Raw genomic sequence first — 22420 nt, 5'->3', positions numbered from 1 at the left:
AAGAAACGAGGAAGAGCCGCCTAGGAGAACCGCCGGTGATGCAAAAAAGATAGAGGCCTAGCCTGGCCCATGATGGTCTCCCCACCCCTGATCGCGGTGTCCACCATAAGTGGGGGATGAGGGAGACTATGGGGCGAACTGCCTCACATAGGAGGGCTGTGAAGGCCGAAACCCACTATGCGGGATATAGCTGTGATAGCAGCTGCGGCAGCGAGTAGAGAGACAAGCGATGAAATCAAATGAAAGAGGCTGGACAGCAGCAAAACAGTCCAAGATCCACCAGGAACCTCCTCCCGGAAGGGCAGGGACTCGTGGAGGAAGAAGACAGTGTAGGGCCACTTGTCTGGTAGCACCAAATGCAAAGAACTCACCCAAAACAGATGTCGGTGCAGAAAACACAGCCACAACTCCACCTTTTGCCTCTGTAGAAAAAAACGCAGCCAAGTAAACTGGCCGGCAGCAAACAGTAGGCTGGCTGGACCTGAAAACGCATCACAGTTGGGAAACGCAGCCACTTGCTGTCATGGATCTGCAACCAGGAGAGATGGAGGAAAACACACAGCAAAGGAGGGAAAGGTGGGCAGATTTGCAGAGTTTGGAGCAGCCTGGACCTAAGCGTGTGATACCATGAAGGAGATAGCACAGGCGGAAGCATAAACAGTAAACATATGAGAGAGTGCGAAGGCGATTGAGAGAGTTGGACAAGATCACCTTTTATAACAGCAGTAAAGCTTTACAATGTCAATGGCCAGCAATTGAGTGTTGAATTATGTGCAAGGAAAATGGATGAAAGAGTGAATAATGGGGAACTCCTTATATAGTGCAGGAGGAAACCGGCCGACTGCCTCTAGGGTTGGCCGACTGGCCTTGGACAAATAATTAGGAGAAAATCCAATAAAATCCCAGATAAATAGTAAAGCCCCAAAACACTGAGATGCACAATTCTAACATAGCCTTGCCGGCTGGGCCGCTGCTACAGCCTACAGTCTTTGATCTTAATTGGATTCCAAGCCTCGGAATTCATTTCCTCAACTGGACAAAGCAACAGTGAGGCCACCAACTGGCATGTCTGTCATCTCCCCCAGCTCCAAAAGTTGGCCGCTTTACTCATCTGCAGAAGCCTTTCTCGTCTCTCAATAGAAGGTGCAACAGTCGGGTGCTGTGCAAGTGTATGTCAGTCCGTCACTCAGCGTGAGATTTCCTCATACGCCTTCAGGTTGCTATCGTTCAGCTGCGCCTTTGCCTCATGGTGCCACATGTTGGTGTTGCTGATCTGGCATCATGCCCAAAGTTCCAAACCCTTTGTGCACATTCTCATGCTTTTTAAAAAGTATGCTTCCACTTACGCAAGACAAGCATGAAAAACAAGAGCATACCAGATTGAATTGGTAGCTTATCCTTAAAAACATTCCCAAGTGCTGATCAAAAGAACAACACTTCTATGGTTCTTTTGCTAAAGACAAAATATATACTGCCAAGGTGATGGAGTTCTCCTCTCTGATACCGACTGAAACAGGCCTGTCATCTGATGCATGGCCTAAGTACAAGAAAGCATGTAATCACCATCAAACATACCCATAATCACATAAGATCAACAAAGGGGTTGCTGGCAAGCTCACCATCCAACCATAGCTCTGTCTGGAGAACCCCCATCCTGAGGCTAGACGTACACTGACTGTGTGTTTTTCCCAAAGCTTGGTGTCCCATATGGACGGAGCCCTCTCCTGGCCTTGTCAATGTCTCTATCTCCTTGGAATCCTTCCAACAAAAGATACCCAGTTATGAGCAATCCACTAACTTATATAGGCTTGGAGTCGGTAATAAAAGCAACGGCTATTAAAGTGCTCTAAGTTACATTAATTATAAGCCAAAGTTCACTTTCAAAGCCAGCCTGATGTGCTGTGAGATTACTTGCAGTTTCTTTTCTTTGAGACTGGCTCAAACTTCTGAATGTGTGCTTACCCTTTTTCAGGTTGGTACTGCAGATGCATTGGCTTTCTTTTTGCCTGGCGTCGCCAGTCGTCTTGTGAATTCTGTACAGAGCTCAAAGAAGATGAACGTTGGTCTGTCAGAACTTTCATACCCTAGTGGTGCTGCAGGAAGTTCTGGAGCAGTCGAACAGGCTGTAAGGGCACTGGCTGAGCTGCTTGTGCTGGTGCTGGCTGATGAAAGAAATTTAACTGCCCTGGAAAGAAGGTCACAGTCAGAAAGGTCAAGTGCAGAACCTTCCTCATTAGAGGGACATCATCTGATTGCTGAGGCAGCCTTGGAAACTCTTCGTAAAGTATCAAATGAGCTTAAAGAGACCAAAGAGAGACAGGCCATGCATGTAAACTGCAGTGGAAGTGATGCTCAAGTTACAACAGAGGGATCTAGTGGCAGCAATTCCTTGCCAATTGATGTTCCAAAACCTGGAAACCCTGAAGGGGTTGACTCTTTCCGTGTGGAGAGAAACAAAGCATGGTTGGAGTACACTGTGAAAAAAGTCAGTATCTTATTGTCACTTTCCTTTCCTGCGGTGAGTTCTGGAGCTTTTTTGGGCTTGGGAAGGCTTTTTTTACGTAGTGCAGATCATTATTCTGATGCCTTTTTGTAGATGGCAGTTATGTCGTCACCCTACACCGTCTATTAGGCTTGCAGTTACGGAGGGTGCCGTGATGCTTATGTTAACATGTCGACTCACTCTAGAAGGTTCCATGTCGACTCTTCTGGCACGTATCTGGTCTTCCTGTGAAAGTTGGGCTGGGCTTTAACATGCTTGCATTTGGATAGATCAAGCTAACTTTTAACTGTTTCTTATTAGGAGTGTCTATTGGCAATGGCATGTGATGAATGGCCATATGTTGCCTCTGCTGCACATGCATCCCTTACATTTTTGCTAACTCAGCAGCATGAATCCGGTGGTGTTCTGAGAGATGTGAAAGGCGACCTCAAACAAGTTATCTACAGGTGTGCATTCCTTTTGACCCAAGTCTGCCCTAGGTACACAGTTTGCAATTATCTTGATGAAATTGGGCACCCCATGTCCGTATGCTGCCATGTATTATTGTGCTAGGGTATTCTGGAGTCTCATGTGGCTACTGTTGTCATTACTTCTCGCAGGTTGATTGAGAGGCTACCAAAAGCAATGTTTTCGGGGGATGAAAGTGTGACTGTTTTCTTTTGTCGTCAGCTACTGGCTGCTATGTTCTTTGCAGGCCCAGATGGTGTTTCTGATTGTATCTTCCAGTCTCCAGTAGGTCTTAAGCTTCATGATGTGTAACTTCTGATTTGAGAATTTCATTTTCTTACTCTTAGGAGCCTCTTAATCGCTGAAAAACCTTAACAGGTAGCATGCATACTTTGCAATTATTTGAAAGAATAACAGTGCTATGTTTCTGCTTTTGGTTTTATCACAGGCTGCAACCACACAATTTGTTACGGTCATGGTTCAATGCTTCAACTTCAATACAGCTTTTGCAGGCTCACTAAAGCAGTTGAGTCTGGCAGACAAAGGCTCTCTAGGTTACATTCCGGGGATCTTTGAGCTGAGTACAGATAAGGTTGCTCAAACATTGGAGGAGCAAGTGTTGACAGCAGATGCTACAGACTTACCTTACAGAGTAAGCTTGACAGGAGATGGAAAACCACCATCCAAGGCTGTCACTGGGATGCTGGAATATCCAGAGCTGCCTCGGATGCCTCCGTGGTTTCGCCAAACTGTTGGACGGAAATTTTACCGTGAGCTTGCAGGCATTCTCAGGCTTTCTGGCCTTTCTTCTATGCTTAGTGAGCTTCCTCTCTCACAATCTTTGCTTAGTTTGTTGTTGAACTTGCAGAGCTAGGTAATTGCAGCTTGTCACAATGTACAGGCCCTGTTCTTGCAGTGGTAGTTGTACGGACGGGTCTTTTTGTCAGTATGTGGGGGCTTTGAGCTGTATTTGGGGTGAGGAAGCACTGTATTCCTATGTGGTGTGTGTGTGTGTAGGAAAGCTGCTGACAATACCTTCAGCTTAAAGTTAACTCTGAGACAACATGGCCCCACCAAGACAACATCAGCAAAACGATCTTAGATGATCATCGCAGCTTTCTTCCCAGACAACATGGCCCCACCCCTAGAGTGTGCATGCTGCATATTTCCACATAAATGAGAGAGTCTTAGAGGATAAAGAGAACCTGAAAGAGTGTATCAACCTAGAAAGGAGACATTTGGAGGAGTCTGAATCAGTTTTGGCTACAGATGATGTGTCCTTGCATAAGCCTTAAGCATGTTAGTCAGAATTTATAATTGGAACTATGTTCGCAAGAAAGTGAGAGGAGAAAAACCAGCCTTTGGATCTGTGAGGAAAGCATGTCTACCGTGCACGACAGTTCTTTGAACTCAAAGTGGTGGGAGAGTCAAATGCCTTTGTTTGGGTATGAGAAAGTGCCTATTATATATCATGTGTTTCTATGCATGAACTTATGCTTTTTGCACATAAATTGTGTATACTTGAGCAAGGAAGTTGAGTTTTTTTAAAAAAAAATGTTCGTGTGTTTCAGTTACTGGGGATACAAGGCGTATTTATGTTTTGATTGAAGAACTATTGGTTCCTCTGCGGCGTGCACCTTTTGATATCCAGGCAGAAGTGTATAGGGATCAATTTCTTGTTGGAGGTGGCCAATGGCAGCGAACAGCTGCTACAGCAGCTTCTGTGCTTAATGAAATCTTTTATGGTGCATCAGGCCTTTGGATTCATGGTTCCACTTCGCTATTTGGAGGTCTTCATTGCTCTAAGAAAAGAAAAATACCAAAGGTGCAGTATCAGGAAGTTGCTGGCATTACAGAGGACCTTAAAGAGGATCTTTATCCATCTGTATGGGATCCATGGGAGGATTTAGATCAGGGGTTACCTCGCAAAGTTTTAAGGGAGTGTGTGGGTGACGTTCTACATGAGTTTATGTCTGACGCAATCTGGAAGCTTCCACTGCATGCAGCTCTGGATATGTCTGATGCAAGCGCTAATACTTCACAATCACAAATGCATATTCTGAAAGATAATTCGTCTCTTCAGCAGGTAAGCCTTTGTTGTCAATGGCTCAGTAAAAATATTGATTTGCAGAAGCTGGATGATCTGTCGTGGTTGAGTAACTGCTTTGTTTGGGGCTTTTAAGGTTATCTTAGAAGGCATAGGTGTTTTAGCATTGTCAGTTGGCAAACTCTTCGAAGAGCAGGGCTTCCTGGGATCCGTATTGTATCTTCTTCTGGAAAGACTTGGTTGCATAGATTACCCTGTGAGCAGCACGGCAGATCTTGCCCTGCACGTGGTTTCTTCTGCATGTGGCTACCCTTCGGTAAGCTTCTCTTATAGATGCTGCTTTGATGGATCCTAATGAAAGACTCTTTTCCTATCCAGAACCTCTTCCTACTGCAATATGTGGTATTGACTTTTCCTTTCGTAGGTGAGGGCTTTGATTGTGGCCAGTACAGATTATATTGTAGATTCTCTATGCCGGCAGTTACGACATATGGATCTCTATCCTAATGCACCAAACATGCTGGTAGCTGTGCTGCGTTACACCGGGGCTGGTCAGGACCTTGTCCCTTTGCTAAAAGAGCCGGTAATACACAGTCTCTAGAGATCTAAATCAGCTCATCAAAGGTGATTTGTCCTTAGCATTTGTGAGATTTCTACACTCAAGCTATCGTTTATTGCTGTTTTTTGCAGATGTGCAGTATTTCATTAGAGCTTGAAATTCCTGCCCGGCAAGGCTATCCTGGAAACACACTACCAATGTTGAGGGTAAGACATCGTGATGGTTTTTTAGTCTTTGAAGTTTGGTTAATTTGCTGCCTCCCATTAGCCGCTAATGTAATTTTGAAACAACCTTTTTATTATTAATATGCTTATCAAAGTCATGCATTGCGTTTGCTCATGATTTGAGGAGCTAGAGGTCTTCTTGTGGGAGTTACTGTGCAGCAGGTGAGGCTCCCAACTAAACAATATCGAGTAGCCTTCCCCTTCCCCTTCCCCTCCCCCTCCTCCTTCCCCTTTCCACCTCCTCTGTCCCTTAATGAAGCTTTACCTTAGGTTGGCAGACGCCGGATGGACTGCTTTATGAGTTAGGGGATCAACCCTTTCCTGTCACGCGTCACAAGGTTACCTGAAACTGTCCTCTGGTAGAAACCAAAGTGCGGTAGACTAGTAGTTACCTATCCAATTGTAGTCTAGACAATTAAACAAATAAACCAGAGCTAGAGTGCTCCAAAACAAAAAGGAGAACGACACCTGTTGGCCCCAAGGCTTGGCGCCCCTTTCGGTATTTCTTTATTCAATTTCAATGGAAAAGCTTAACTCAGGACAAAAAAACCAGTCAAGGAAAAGAAACCTGCATGTCCAATCTGGCAACCCTCAAGACCTCTTAGCATAGAGGATACACATAGAAGTCCCATTAACAGATGTACTGTTAGCCATCAGTACCTTCGGGTGAGACAAAAGCTGCACCAAGCGACCTCTAGATGTCATCTGAGCCTGTTTGTATCAAGGGAGCGGACGTGCTACCCCCCTCTTGAGCATCAGGCAATGCTTCAGACCCATGCTCTGTTGAACCTGAATGAGCCGTAACAAGAGTTGTCTCCAACTCAAAGGCATCGAGATAAAGCTGCAAAACCTGAGGTGAATCTGCTAAGTCACCTTCCTCCATCCACTTCGCATCCATCGGTGAATAGTTCTTGAGCTTCACAAGATAGCGACGGGAAACTTTACCTCGTACCTTTCTTTCCTTATGTGCTAGTATCTGCTCTGGAATAAGAACCTCATCAAGTTCCTCAACTTCCGGCTGAGCCTCATCTGATACATCCTCAGGCACATCCTCACGGAAAGGTCTAAGTAGACTCACATGAAATGCATTGTGAATCCTCCAGTGATCTGGTAGCTTCAAACAATAGGCCACCTCACCAATCTTTTCCAATATCTGAAAAGGTCCATAATAGCGCATGCTCAACTTAGGGAATAAGCGCTCTTTACCCTTCATCTTTTTGAGCCTAGCTTTCTCAAATCGCAAAAGAACCCAATCACCCACCAATGCAAACTCCAATGCACGTCTATGATGGTTTGCTGCTTTCTTTTGCTTTTGCTGAGTTTTCTGGAGTGCCAACTTAACTCTCTGATAAGCTTCATCCATGTTCTCCACATACTGGTCAGCCTCAAAGATCTTATCCTTTGTGTGCAAAATAGGTGGTATCTTCTTCCCTCCTTCCACAATCTCAAAAGGCGCCTTGCCCGTCGAGGTATGGACGGTGTTGTTATAAGCAAACTCCACCAAAGGAAGATACTTTTCCCATTGTTGCTTGTTCTCTGACACATAACACTTAAGAAGATCTAACATTGTGGAATTAGCCTCTTCCGATTGACCATCTGTTTGTGGATGAAACGATGATGAAAACTTGAGAGTTGTACCCATGTTGTCAAACAACCCTCTCCAAAATAAACTCGTCATCCGTGGATCATGGTCACTAATGATGGACGAAGGCATGCCATGATACTTGAAGATGTTCACCATGAACAACTTCACCATGTGATCAACTTTGATCGTCTTACGCACGGGAATGAAATGAGCCTGCTTACTGAACCTGCATATGATAGTCCAAATGCCATCATCCCCCGTTTGCGTCCTCGGAAGATCAAATATAAAATCCATAGCAATGCTCTCCCATGGTCTATCTGGAATAGGTAAAGGCTGAAGTAACCCTGGTGTCTTGTGACGGTCAAACTTCACCTTCTGACATACGATGCATTGCCTAACAAAAGCATCAACACCTCTTCTCAAGGTCAGCCAATAAAAGAAAGCCTCAACTGCCTTTACCATGGCGTCAATACCTCTATGACCTGCATATTGTGGAGCATGACTTTCAATCATAACCTTGAGTCATAACGGCCTGGTAACACACAGTCTACTATGCATCGACAAAAAGCCATCCCTGAGAGTATAATGATCATGCTGCTGACCCTCAGACATCTGATCATAAAGCCTTCCAAAATCCTTATCATGGGCATACTGCTCTTTCATCTCATCAAGCTCATGATGATAAGCAAGTGAAACTGCTGAGACCTGTGGCTTGCGTGACAAAGCATTTGCCACAACATTCTTTTTGTCTTCCACATGTACAATCTGAAAGTGGAACATAGACAAAAAGTTGGCCCATCTCATATGCTTCTCAGAAAGTTTAGTTTGCATTTGTCAAACCAAAGGGCATAACCAAGAACTCTTATAGCCCAAAAGTGGTCCGAAATGTTGTCTTATGCACATCCTCGGGTCTAATGCGTATCTGATGATACCTGCTTTTTAAGTCTATCCGACTAAAGACTGTGGAGCCCTGTAAGCGGTCCAATATGCCATCGATCCTCGGAATAGGGAATCGATTCTTGATGGTGTTCTTGTTTAGCGCCCTGTAATCTATACACATGCGCCAAGAACCATCTTTCTTTTGTACTAAGAGCACAGGTGAGCAAAAGGGTGATGAGCTAGGCTGAATCAACCCCTTTTTTAACAACTCCTGTACCTGGCTCATAATTTCCTCTTGTTGGCTGTACTAACACGGTACGACGGTCTATTTGGTGGGGTACTTCTCGGAATTAGATCAATAGCATGATCTTTTGGCCTTTCGGAGGAAGTTCTCTTGGCAATGACTCAGAAAAACAATCCTGGAACTCATGTAAGAAATCAGTCCTGTCTTTATCTAACATAGACAAATTAGATTTAGACTCATCATCTTTTGCATCCTTTACAAAAACCAAGTACGCGGAAAGATGCTTTTTCATTAATGATGAAATGGCCGAAGCGGATACAATAGGAACAGATTCCCCTTTAAGCTTTACATCCAAAATATGCTCTTTTCCTCTATGAGTCAAACTAATCTTCCTGTTGTACGTATCCACCACCGCATGTACTCTATGGCACCATGGCATACCCAACAAAACATCACACCCATGAAGTGGCATGATAAGAACTCCTCACTGTCCACATAACCTTGCACATGAAGCCTCAGCTTCCCAATAATAGGGATGACGGGTTCTGCATACCCAGGACAAGCCATATTAGCCTCATACGAAGGCCCCATCTCCTCTGCGTGGATCCCCAATCGGCCAACCAAATCCAGTGAGATAAAGTTGGCTCTAGCACCTGTGTCAAAGAAAATCAAGGCATTCTGATCTCTCACTTTGTCCCATGCCCTCCACAACTCAGTCTCGCCACCTGGCTGTTCCCCAAAAAGATCAAGAAACTAACCCTACAGAAGGCCTTGGTTTCTTAGACTTGGACTCCCCTTTGGTGTCAGAGTCCTTTTGGGACTTATGCTTGGGACAATTAAAAGACATATGCCCCTCCTCAGTAGAGAAAAAGCACTTCCTAGCATCCATCAAAGCCTGTCTCTCCTCAGGAGTTCTTTTGGGCGTCGGTAACTTCTTATAGCGCTTCTCTATAGACTCTTTTGCATCACGCGAAGCATGCCCTGACTTTTCAGATTTCTTGCTTGAGCTTTTACTTCCTTTAAATCCAAATGAGACTCCAGTGAGTAACGCATTTGCCGTCATAGCATTCACTATAATTTGCGACATATTTGTTACTCGAGTCTTTATGCAATAGTCACGCACTTCCTTGGGCAGCCCACAACAATACTTCTCAACTTGCTCAGACAAAGGCACTGCACGATAAGAAGTAACTGGGAGTAAAGCTTCCCAAAACTTCTTATTATAATCCTCAAGATTTTCACACTTCGATGCATCCAACTTGTGCCATGTTGTCGTTACATCCACCTCAAAAGTAGATGTGAGCCACACGGAAGAGAACACCTGTTTAAACTGTATCCAAGTAGATGGTGCTATGTCCTGCAAAAGAAGAGTGGACCACCACTGCAATGCATTGCCCTTGAGAAAAGTTGCAGCTTTTCTCACCTTAGAGGATTCTGTGTAATTTCCACCAAAAAAAGCAGCATCAAACTGTTGTAAAAAGGTAAGTGCCTTTAGCTTGTCTTTGGCCCCGCTGAACGTGTCAAATTTTAATGCAGCTCGCCCTTCCTTATAATCCTTCGCCTTACCCATAGGCGTTAGATTATCGAAGGAAGTGGCTTCACAAGAATGCTACCCCCAGCATTCATGCCCATCATAGGGTCAACATTGCCAATTCCCACACCTGGCATACCATACATTCTTGCTGATCCCCCCATGTTTCCAAACATACCACTATGCAAACCGGGCTACATGTCCCCATACATGTTTCATTGCATTCCGGGCTGCATACCACCATACATATGCCCCTGCATACCAAGCTGAAAATTAGCTCCAAAATTCCCTTGCATTCCCATGCCTCCTTGAGGGTATCCTCCAGTTATTGATTGGAACACGGAACCACCGCCAAAATAGCCTGGATGCATAGACTGTTGTGGAATAGGTGGCTGTCCGAAAAAGGAACTCTGTGGGTTTGCACTAAAAGTGTTCTGCATGTTGGGAAACGGTCCAAAAGCAGGATCCTGTGGGAAGGCACCACTGTTGCCCTGAGGTGGGTTTCTAGAACGCTCTTTCTTCTTCTTCTCTTAGGTTCAGAAGGGGCTCTCATAAATTCAGCGAACTTCTCACTTTGTGTGAGCTGCATAAACACATCCACTGTGCCTGCCAAGCGAACTTTAAACTGGGCATCATCTTCCTCTTGACTTGGCATGACTTCTGGCTGCGTTACATCCTCATAACGTGCATCTTCTGCAGCCTGTTCTCCTGCAACAATATCTTCAGATTCATTTCTCTCAGGAGAGGTCTCTTGCTCTTTCTCCTCATCATAAAAATAGTCATCTTCTGTGACATGTTGCTGAAATTGTCAGCAATGGCTTTCTTCGAGACAACCACGAGCTCACCCCCTTAAGAAAGTTGATGATGGGTCCCGGCAACGGAACCTTGAAACCGGCCTCTGGTAGAAACCAAAGTGCGGTAGACTAGCAGTCACCTATCCAATTGTAGTCCAGACAATTAAACAAATAAACCAGAGCTAGAGTGCTCCAAAACAAAAAGGAGAACGACACCCCAAGCTTGGCGTCCCTTTTGGTATTTCTTTATTCAATTTCAATGGAAAAGCTTAACTGAGGACAACAAAGCCAATCAAGGAAAAGAAACCTGCATGTCCAATCTCGCAACCCTCAAGACCTCTTAGCATAGAGGATACACATACAGATCTTTGTCCCACAAAAGCAACACACTACTGTCTCCTCTAATCAACCAAGACAATGCAACAGGGAAGCCTTAAGCACGCATCTGGCTGTTCCATGATCATAGCCTCAAACTCAGCCAAAGCACAAATCCACCATCTAACTCTGTTTCCACCCTTCAAAGTACCACACCCCTCCTCTCACAAAGGGCCAGAAGAAACAACTCTGAAGCAGTCGTAAGCTAGTGGAAAGAGAGAGAGAGATATTCAGCAGGTACACTACTGTCCCTCAGTCCAATCCTCCTCAAAAACACCAGCCTTGAGAGTATAGAGTATGCTGTCTTGAATTGCAGCCACCCGCCTTTGCTCTCCACAGCTCACACGAGAGAGAGAGAGAGAGAGAGAGAGAGAGAGAGAGAGAGAGAGAGAGAGAGAGAGAGAGAGAGAGAGATTCAGGCTGCGCCTGCTGACTTGTCAACTGCCTCTCTCGTCTTTGTACCGTTGTCTTGCAGCCGCTTGTACCAGTTGTCCTGCACAGACCTGCACCAGTCGACCTGCGCCAGCTGTCCTATATAGACGTGCACCAGTCGACTTGCGCCAGTCGCCCTGTACAGACGTGAGCCGACTTGCGCCAGCTGCCCTGTAGCCGGCCTGTACCAGTTGCCCTGCAGCCGCCTGCGCCAGATGTCCTGCAGCAGCAGCCGCTTGTATGAATCGCCGCCTGTACCAACTGGCCTGCACCGACCTGCACTAGCTGTCCTGTACCAGCCGACCTGTACCAATCCCTTCAAGCGACCTCACGCTTCCTCTCCACGTAGCCAGCTGCCTTCCCCTTTCCCAAAAGCAAGAGAGAGAGAGAAGGGGAGAGAGGCGTGTACCTCCAAAAATGGAGTAGCCTCTCCCCAAACTTATCCATAAGAAGTTCTAAGGCCCTAAGGCCCTTTTAAGTTCATTAAAACTTATCCCTAGGGGCCACCCAAGGTTAAAGCATTATAAATATTAAATCCCTTGGTCCCCCTTCACGCTTGGGGATGTCCACACATGTTACCATTTGTCCAGGCACCCAAGTATGAATCGTGAAATATTTATCTTGCTCACCGACCACCATGCCCACACTTGTGCTTTACCAATTTCACAGGGTCATGACATTACCAGATAAAGAAGAGTGTGTAAAATGAGAGCATATGATAGAAAGGTCTTGTGTGGCCTTTCAAACTTGACAAGCTATCAGAATTTCCATATTTAATTCCAAGGCCAAGTGATGTGGTTTTGAACGGAGAACGAGATACCGTGGCAGAGTGGCGATGTGAACAAACCAAGCACAAGAAAAAGATTTATGTGGGGGAGTTACTGTGAAGCAGTTGAGGCTGCCAACTAAACAATATCGAATAGCCCTCCCCCTCCCCCTCCCCCTCCCCCTCCTCCTCCTCCTCTCCACCTCCTCTGTCCCTTGATGAAGCTTTACTTTAGGTTGGCAGATGCCTGATGGACTGCTTTATGAGTTTGGGGATCAACCCTCTTATTGTGGGAGTCCCAACTAAACAATATCGAGTAGCCTTCCCCCTCCCCCTCCCCCTTTCCACCTCCTCTGTCCCTCGATGAAGCTTTACTTTAGGTTGGCAGATTGCCAGATAAAGAAGAGTGTGTAAAATGAGAGAATATGATAGAAAGGTCCTCTTTGGCCCTTCAAACTTGACAAGCTATCAGAATTTCCATATTTAATTCCAAGGCCAAGTGATGTGGTTTTGAAGGGATAACGAGATATTGTGTCAGTGTGGCGATGTGAACAAACCAATCACAAGAAAAAAAGCAGAATTATGTGGGGGATCTTGGCAGAACATCTTGGTCTAGAATCGGTAAGCCATATAGTATGGTCCTTTGAGCTCTCCCGATGTGAGAATAAGAAATGCCACCATGGGATAGTTAAAGAGTTTGAATATCACCACAGCTAGAGTTTCAATTTATGTTTTTTGTTCAAATTTTCTGTGCAAAATTAGTGGCTTTCACACGAGTTTGTAACTATATAAAATTTTATGAGGAGAATCTAGATGCATGATAGAGCTAACTGGCACTCTTTGTCAAGGGTGTTGCAGGCTTTGAAAGAGATTGTGAAGGCTGCTAGGAGTGAAGGCTCTTGTATGTTGGAAAAGGCTCTTCTTACCAGCCACGACCCACATGAAAAAATTGGAAAAGAATTCTGTAAGCATTTTATTTGTTGCTTGAACTATAAGCATGTCTTTTTGACTTTTCTTTCTAAAAAAACACGGTTCTTGTAAAAACCACAAGATTGAATTAATTATTTGAGGCTTCTATCAAGTATAACAAAACATACAAGAATCAAAAGTCATTCTGATGACTCCTAATGGCGAGGTCAATTAATAAAATTGTGAGAGAAACTCACCACACTTCTATTAGCAACCACAATGAAAAGATACAAAGTGATACCATGTAGACCCAACACCTTAGGTAATAGGTTTCACACTAAAACTAATAAGGCTAAGCTAGTATGGGGGGCCCAGTGTAATAAACGAGCCCCATTATTGAGTAATGCAACCAATGAAGATTTATCCAACAATTCCCCCTTTAAGTCCGAATTGGTTGAATAACTGGAAAATTAATCCTCAAGAGTCTATTGCAGCTGCATGAATCCCCCCCTTAAGGATTAAGTTGTAGTAGTAGATAGAGCCACAGTAGGCAGCTTTATACTTTTTCCAACTAATGGCTCCATTTCCAAGTGAAAAGACGTAATCTGTAGTGCTTCGTCTATTATGGCTACCTGTCCAATCACTGTCACAAAATCCCAGTAATAACTGAAGCTTCATGGCATACCCATTGAACACCCCAAACCAAACAGAATGCTTAAATATGTCATATCTGAAAATTGTCTTTGTTGTCACAAGCGGGGGACCCGGAACAACAAAAGATCAACACTTCACATACCAGATAGAGCATGATAACACAACGGAAGAACCATAAATAATACAATAACACCGCACTAAGCCGGAACGGCCTCCCCCCGTAGGAACTTTATTCACACAAAAACTTTTACAAGATACCAAGGTGCGGGTGCATACAACACCGGGATTTCCACAAAGCAACAGCATAAATCTTGCCCAGATAACTATCCAGTGCCAAGATACAAACACAACACCAAAAGCCAACTGAAAAAACTGTCTCAAAACAGTCCCATAATCAGCTCATAAACAATCCATCAATCAGCCTAGTACGGAGACAAAAACAGTCCCGAATTCCGTGCCAAATCAGCCCAAGCCTCAAATCAGCCCCCAGAGAGAGACTCAAATCAGCCTGAAAACAGCTCCATAAACAGTCCATAAATCAACCCAGAAATGAGTCGACCAGACTTGTCAGGCTTTGGAAGAAAGCAACCAGCTCTGTGGTTGCCCTGGAAGAAGTTGACCAGCTCTATGGCTTTCTTGGAAGGAGTCGGCCAGCCCTGTAGGAGGTATGGAGCAAAGAGAGAGAGAGGACTCCAATATGCTGAGGAGGGATGCGCATGCTCAAAAAGAGCCCCAATCCTTGCTTTAATAGAGTCTGAGTAGCTATATTTGCAGCACTTTTCCCTTTTTTCCTAAAATAGGCGAACTTACCCAAAAATATCAACTTTATGCTTTTTTTCTTGGCTTGTACTCCAAGTTTGAGCCCAAAATATCAACTTTATGCTTTTCTTGGCTCCAAGTTTTAACCCACAATATCAACTTTTGTGCTTTTCCCAAGCTTGTTGGCCAAGTGTCAAGTAGGCGCTTGCTATTGTTCACCTGTAGATGCCTAAAATAAGGATATGTCCAGCCTGTCTTTAATGATATGTGAACACACTGACTTATAAACATTATAAGTCACTTTGATGAATAAAATCCTATGCTACTCATGTTGTGTGGCCATCTTTCAAGCCAAACTTTGCCGATAGATGCTTTAGCTTTCTTCTATGGAAAAATCCCCGTTCACACCTTGGTTCCTCTCAGTGTGAAACACCGGTCAAGACTGGTGAAGGGACCAAATGGTGACATTTGCGGCTGCCCACGAATGGACTGTCTTTGGATGAGCCATAAACTAACTCTACACCAACCATATATGATAAACGTGGTGTAGGAATGAAAATATATATCAGTTTCCCAACTAAAGTGCGATACAAACTTCTGCCTACATCCGGTAGAAGCTCCCACTTTACTGGTTTGCGTGAACGGCTTAAGCACCTCCGTGGCATACTTCGATTGTCCAAGAAAAAAATCACACTATAATGCCAAGAAAAGATGTAAGCTTTTCTAGATTGGTCTAAGGTATCCTTGATTGGTCATCTCAAATTTCTTCAATAGAGTTGATTTGAGATCATCTGTAGTTAAATGAGAATCATATCATCAACATACATAACAAATATCACAATGTTGTCCCTTGAATGCATAACATAAAAGCATCAACATACATAACAAATATCACAATGTTGTCCCTTGAATGCATAACATAAAAGCCTGGATCACTCTTCTTGAAATTTTGGTCTGAAAAAGGCATCAATTATACCTAAACTTCGAGACCAGAAAGAGACTTTTTCAGCTTGCATAGTTTATGCTTTTGTTTCTTTACCTTGAAGTTTATCAGCTGTTCCATGTAGACCTCTTCGAGAATAGTGAGTATGCACAGTACATGGTATCAGGTCCCCCCACCCCCCTCGCCGGAAGAGAGTATTTACTTGTACCATTGCAAGAGAATGAGATGGACAATTTGCTGTCGAAACTGAGAACTGACCTGAATTAGGTGTTTTTCGTAGGGAACACCCCTCTTCCTTGAGTGGCTACCCGGGACTGAAGATACTACCCTTTGCTGTAGGCAACGAAGAAACCGATGAAAGCATTGTACTTGGTGAGTGAACATCACTTCTATCATATCAATCCAATCACATCTTTAAATTGTGCAATACTCTCTCTCTTTGAGCATTCTCTCTCTCTCTCTCTCTGCGTACTCTTTGAGCATTCTCTCTCTTTGTACAATGGCGCCAGCATACACTTATTAGTGTATGGGTCAAAGATCAGGTTGCAAGCCTACAAAATTATTGTACTTGGTGAGTGAACATCACTTCTATCATATCAATCCAATCACATCTTTGAATCGTGCAATACTCTCTCTCTCTCTTTGCGTGCGTGTGCACACACTTTTTTTTGGGTGTGTTCTATGACTTCAATGGACAAGGAAAGAAGCTCTCAAAAGTGAGGAAAACTTCTTTTAGATCATAAATAATAGAAAAACAAGTCTAACTGCAGCTGGTCTATCTCTTGTAGTCTATGGCAATCATAACAGATTGATGCAAATATCGGCGAAAATACGAGCACTTGTCAGTCTGTGTAGAGTGAAAGATCACATGGTTGCTCAATCCAGAGTGTCCAAAGTGCCCAAAAGCGCGTCCAAGCAAGGAAATGTGCATAATCAGCCAGTCTTCGGTGATACCTTCCAAAGATCCAGAAATACTTGGAGATCTGGTAGCCAAAGAAACAGATAATCTATGCAAGAAGTCTTCGGTATATCCCAATAAGCCCATAGTAAATGAAACATGGTCTCATTGCAATTTGAGCATCTACAGCAAGAGACAGATTCTATCTTCTTTTGGCTAGAGTTTCACCAATAGGTAGCACTCCAACGAGGCATCGTCACATGAAAACTCTACTCTCTAATGGCAATTTATTATTTCAAATCTTTTGGAGATTTTGTTTCCACCACTTGGCTATCTTATCCATATTGTAACGAATTGCTTCAAGACGGCCTTGCAGTAGTCTTTCCAAGAGGTCATGGTATTGTTAGCTTGTATGGCTATGAATAGCTTGCTACAGGTGGATACCACACACACACTCTCTCTCTGTCTCTCTCTCTCTCTCTCTCAGAGCGGAGAACTTTGACGAGCATAGAGAGAGAGCAAGCTTAGAGGTGGCGGTAAAAAACTCTCACGTAATGTATGTGAGAGCAAAGTTTCATTAACGAAAGTAAAAGCCCCTAAAATAATGTGCCATTTCTCCCTATAAAGGTGTACGTGACTCTTAAGGTTTAAAAACCACTCAAACTAAAATGCTATAAGGCCTAGTGAGCCTAGGAATAATACCTCCTAACTCCTACATACGATTCTGCTACAAATGTGCATATCTCCTACAAATCCCGCGTGTAGTGGAAATGTATATGTAGAGGGTATATCAATCCCCAAAAGGAATCAAGCCCAAAGCTTTGTGAAAAGCTTCAAACTTCTCACGAGGAAGTGCCTTGGTGAAGAGATCTGCCAAGTTGTCTTGTGATGGACCACATATCAGGCTAATATCACCTGCTTGAAGCCCCTTCCCATAGCACTCTGACTGTTTGTAAGTAGGGGAGTAGCACTTGATGGCATGCATACAGGTCATCAAGTAACCTCCTCAGCCATATGCACTCAACCATGGTTGTGAAGACTACTTTGTACTCGGCTTCACATGAAGATGTCGCTAATGTAGGTTGCTTTTTGCTAAGTTGTGAGAGAGAAGAATTCCCCAACAAAAAGCAAAATCTCTGGTCGATTGTCGTGTATGAAAGTCGCCAACCCAGCTTGTATCACTCTAACTGCAAGGTTGACAATCTCCTTCCCGGCATAGAACAATCCATAAGTTTGTGTACCTTGGAAATGCGCTTGACAGCCTGCCAATGCTTAATCCCTAGGCTATGCATAAACTTGCTCAATAGGGAAATGCCATATGCTGCATCCCATAGCTTGGCTATACATGGTAGCAGCAAAAGGCAATGTAAAGAGTACTCTCATTGGGATTATTTTGGAATCTTTGGTTGGGGGAATGTGCGTGAATCTTCTCATACCAAGTTTGAGGAGCTTGCTTGAGACCATAGAGTGTCTTCTTTAAAAGACACTTTGCTTTCATGTCCTACAACCACAAAGCCTAGAGGTGGTTGTATATACTCCTCTTCCAAAAGATCCCCATTCAAGAATGCAGTCTTTATGTCCAACTGATACGTATTCCAACCATGGTGAGCTAGCTGCCACTGCAGTGACTGTTCGAATGCTTGTCATTTTTTAAGTTGGGGAAAAGGTTTCCCTTCTCTTGGGAATAGCCTATAGCAACTAGCCTTGCTTTGTACTTGTCAATGGATCCATATGGCTTGCGTTTAATTTATACACCCAGTTTGATCTTATACACCCACTTCGTAGCAATCCCATTCTTTCCTGGAAGCAAGTCAATCAGTTCCATGTATTGTTTCCCTATAAGGAACTATACTCTTCTTGCATGGTTGTCTCCCAATGCTCATTGCTATGAGCCTGCTCATAAGAGGAGGATTCCTCATAATCAAACATGCTACCCATGCAAGCTTGCTTCCTTGTCCTACTCTCAAAAAGAGCACCAAGCTTGCTTTCTTCAAGGGTACGGATCAGCCCATTATCCTAGTGATAGGTGGAGTTATCGCGGGAGAGTGATGGAACCCCCCACCGCCGCTTTCGTTCTAGCTGGATTCCTTCTCTTCGCATTTGCATAGCCTCTCCGGAGATAGTTCCTCATGTCATATCGGTTCTGTGCCTATGTGGAGCTCCTCCTATTTTGCAGAGAGTTGAGTACTTTGGCCTTAGTCCAGGAAAGCCCCTGCCCCCCCCCCCCCCCCCCCCCCCCCCCCCCCCCACCAATTCCAAGCACAATTCATCATTAGGGTGGAGGGGGGGATCTCGGCACCTCGAGGGCCACACCAGTTGCCCGTTCTCTATTGGTTGTTGATGTTGAGTCCGAGCTAGGCTAGGTGGGAAATCTTCTTTCTCCACCAGCGAGAAGCTAACATTGTACTTGGAGCGGTCATTTTTTAAGTCCGAGTTTTCATCCTTAAACCTTTCTCGTAGGCTTATATTTCACCCAAGTAAATACCAATGATACCCCTTATATTTCACCCAATTTCCTGCAGACTTAGGTCTTGTATGACTGTCAATTCCAGATTGACAAACAACATGCCACACAGAATGTCTCCATCGGTAATGAGCATGGGCACCCTTGGGGCTAGTGGCTATACGCAGTGATCCTCTTCCATTGGGGAATGGATGACATCCTTTTCAAATGCTTTTCACCTTTGCAAAGGCCTTTCAGATGCAAAGAGATACTAAAGGTTTTCCCTGGAAAGCACACGAGTTAGAAGTGACGGGAAAATCCTTGCGAGGAGACCGTGCATGATGGATGTATATTGATGGACTATCATTGTCTCGCAGGCTCGTGGTCTTTTGTTAGATATTGATATGCTTTAAAAAATAATCGGCCATTCTTGAGCTGTTTTTGGATTAGAGAAGTATTTCTTTAAAAGGAGCTAGGATTCATTGTTAGATACATTGGCATTATCCTCCTGGAAAATAAAATGGAGTATGGGGCTTGCACAATCTCTTAATCGTAGGGCATCTCTTGGTGCTGGTAGTTAGTAGGTAGAATTATTGCTGTGCCAATGACAGTTGAGCTTTTGAAACACAGATCACACAGAGAATGGAGAACAGTGTGATGATACCATTGGTATGGACAGCCTCGATGAAATCATCTCAAACCTGAAGGAGAGTGAAAGGTGTTGCCAATCAGTCCAAGATGTTGTCATATTGTGCCTTAATTCTTGCTCCCCTTTGATGGCGTCAAAAGATCAACACAAATGCCTTTTAGCTCTTGAGATTGTCGAGGTGTGCTTCAGTCTTTCTTCATTATGTTGCAAAAAAATTCTCCTAAGTTCTACTCTAAAGGAAGATTTTTGGCAGGTCGGAATGGTTGCATTGGCTTCCATGGATGCAGTCGCAAAGCATGAGAAAGAGGAGAGGGAAAGGGCAAGAAACCTAGTTGGTCATGCTGATAGTTTTGCAGACTTCAATGAGACTGAATCCCCAAAACTTCTTCCAACAATGCACCGAGTTTGGCCCCACCTTGCAGCATGTCTGAAACACAACACACCCTCGGTGGGTTTCGGAAGAAATAATTTTATTTTTGTTATTGAAAGATGTTTTTTTTCCGAGACCTGTTCAGCATATAGAAACTTTGATAGACCTGGTTTTGGCAGGTTCTGGTTCAATCATTGAGAGTGATTTCCAGTGTTGTGTCTAGTTGCGGAGGTGAATTTTTCACGCGGCGCTTCCAAAAGGATGCTGTACCAAAATTCTTGAATTTGCTATGCCAAGGTACAGCATTGCAACCCAAATCAGAGGGTGGGCAATATGTTTTGAATAGCAAAAAATTGCTGCCTTATCTCCAGGGAAACAATGCTAGCATGCATAAAGTGCTTGCACCAGCTTCTTTGTTAAAAGTACAAGAGGCTGTGCTCACTTGCATCACTGACATTGCAAAAAGCAAAGAAAGCGCTCCAGCTTTGGTGGGCTCTTTGGAACAGCTTGCTGCAGTGGCAGTGGGGTTGGCTTGTGGGATTCCTGCCTTGCAAGAGTATGCTACACAAGCTTTAATTGCCCTTAGCAATATCGATGCAGATCTCCTTTGGATACTTGTTGCTGACATAGCTTATGGTGGTGGTAGCTTACAATCAAGAGAGGTATCTCCAGGTTTGGTGTTTCCCAAACTTCCTAAGCTTCTCCCTCCCTTGTCATCAACTCACCAGGAGGCATTGTGGATACAGCTCAGTGGAAAAGAATTGGGCTTGAATATTGACAGCTCCAAAGCATGGACGATACTCTCCAGGATGGAAGCTTGTAAATAAAAACACATCACAGGCTTGGAGCTTCAGTTAGAAAAGAGTTATGATGTTTATGCTTCACGAGGTGTGTGCCCTTTTTGGTTCACAAGGCGGCAATGTGGATACGGCTGAGAGAAAAAGATGGGATGTATACTAAGTGTGCACTCCCCAAAGCAAATATGGTTCCCAGGTTTTTGGTTCAGGCACCTTGTAAACCACCTGGGTTTTTTAAGGTGCCTTCAGGTGGGTCTTTGGATGTTGTATGGAAAAAATGAAGGTGTCCGTGTGATTAGTCTCAGGTAAGAGCACACTCGATGAAGTGGTTAGAGCACATTGTATAAAGGGTTACGGATGAAGTGCTTAGAGCATGTTGTCTGTGGTCTCTGTTTTGTCAAAAGCTGGTGGAGCGATTTGCAAGCATTTCTCAGTAGGAGAAGAAAGAGTTAGCTTCATCTAGACTGTTTACAAGCTTGCATGTTAAATTGTTGGTGGGGTTTTTAAAGCTGACATTAGCAATTGTGTTTTCATAAATCGAAGGGGCTGTAACCTATAAAGACTTGTGTGGTGGTTTGATCAATTAATGACGTGTTGCACCCTCTCTTTCACCATGTATTTATTGACTATATGCAGTTTACTTATTTGACATCAAGATGATTTGAAATCAGTCAACAGATAATTGTAGATCTTGCTTGTTTAAGATGCACATAGTTATACATGAAGCTAAAGAATTATATCTTGTTCCGTGTGCACCTTAGAGGATGGTGGTCAAAATCCCATGTATAAGTGCTTTAACAGTAGTCTGAAAGTCACAGGACAACCTGAAATGTCAGAATAGGAAAGCTGTATATCGTATTGGTAGGTAGTCAATGCATGTTCAAAGTGCGGGAGTGAAAGACTTGTATTTATGTTCTGCATATCAGTAACACGATCTAATTCAAGATGATGATGGATTCCAACTCACTAGCTCAGCTTATCGATGAAAAAGTTTGAATTTGAAGAAGTTTGTGAGAACATGTGTTAGCTAACACGCTGCCATATTTTTAACGCCGTAGAGTAACATGATGTGACTAAAGGTTCCAAAATAATTAGGGGGTTTCTGAAGTTTTGAGTATGTACAGTGGGTACGCTTCTTGACTCCAGAAGAAATGGGATGCAAGACATGTCTCAAGAATAGGTTTCTCAACCCCAAAACTCAAGAAATGTGACACTTGTAGGTTGGGGATGCAAGCCACATTACAAAGATTTGGACTTCCATCCAAAACTACATGTTGATTTAGGTTCGAGGACTCGAGGATGTTTGGATAAAAGATAGGGCTGTTAAGGATAATCTTTTCAAACCCTTAGTCACACTCATGTTACTCCATGGTGTTAAAATTACTCTATGGTGTTAAAATACAGGGAGGCAGCATTCTAGTCAACACACGGTGGGATGCAAAAAGGGTTCAAAAAAGCTTTTTCACAGAACTATTTGAAATCAAACAACAAAGTCTTTATCCGATCTTCTTTATGTCAAGGTTGTCAGAGTACATAAACTTCAGAAAATATCCTCATAGAGATTGCCAAAGGTGGTAGGGGAAGTTCGCTCTACTATGCATAATTATGCAGG

The 22420-nt window shown here is 43.8% G+C and overlaps 1 protein-coding gene across 3 annotated transcripts in view; it reads left to right on the top strand.

The window, feature by feature from the left end:
• The window catches only part of LOC147616903 (ARM repeat superfamily protein), a 48167-nt gene extending 26744 nt beyond the window's left edge, over positions 1-21423 (top strand). Inside the window, exons 5-17 of one of the 3 annotated variants that reach the window (XM_086776542.1) lie at positions 1973-2485; positions 2604-2711; positions 2804-2949; positions 3103-3235; positions 3399-3768; positions 4522-5036; positions 5134-5313; positions 5422-5580; positions 5688-5762; positions 13245-13350; positions 19623-19819; positions 19895-20089; positions 20191-21423. In XM_086776542.1, the coding sequence (XP_086632668.1) occupies positions 1973-2485; positions 2604-2711; positions 2804-2949; positions 3103-3235; positions 3399-3768; positions 4522-5036; positions 5134-5313; positions 5422-5580; positions 5688-5762; positions 13245-13350; positions 19623-19819; positions 19895-20089; positions 20191-20838 (3345 nt within the window). In that variant the 3' untranslated portion in view covers positions 20839-21423. Of the gene's footprint in view, positions 1-1972; positions 2519-2603; positions 2712-2803; positions 2950-3102; positions 3236-3398; positions 3769-4521; positions 5037-5133; positions 5314-5421; positions 5581-5687; positions 5763-13244; positions 13351-19622; positions 19820-19894; positions 20090-20190 lie in introns of all 3 variants that reach the window. The other 2 variants (XM_086776541.1, XR_015262355.1) reach the window with 2 other exon arrangements.
• The last annotated feature ends 997 nt before the right edge of the window (positions 21424-22420 follow it).

This window comes from Cibotium barometz, chromosome 37 (assembly GCF_041138505.1).
Source record: "Cibotium barometz isolate CiBa-2024 chromosome 37, ASM4113850v1, whole genome shotgun sequence".
Taxonomy (NCBI): Eukaryota; Viridiplantae; Streptophyta; class Polypodiopsida; order Cyatheales; family Cibotiaceae; genus Cibotium; species Cibotium barometz.
The sequence above is the reverse complement of the archived record's forward strand: the minus strand, read 5'-3'. Positions and strand labels throughout refer to the sequence as shown.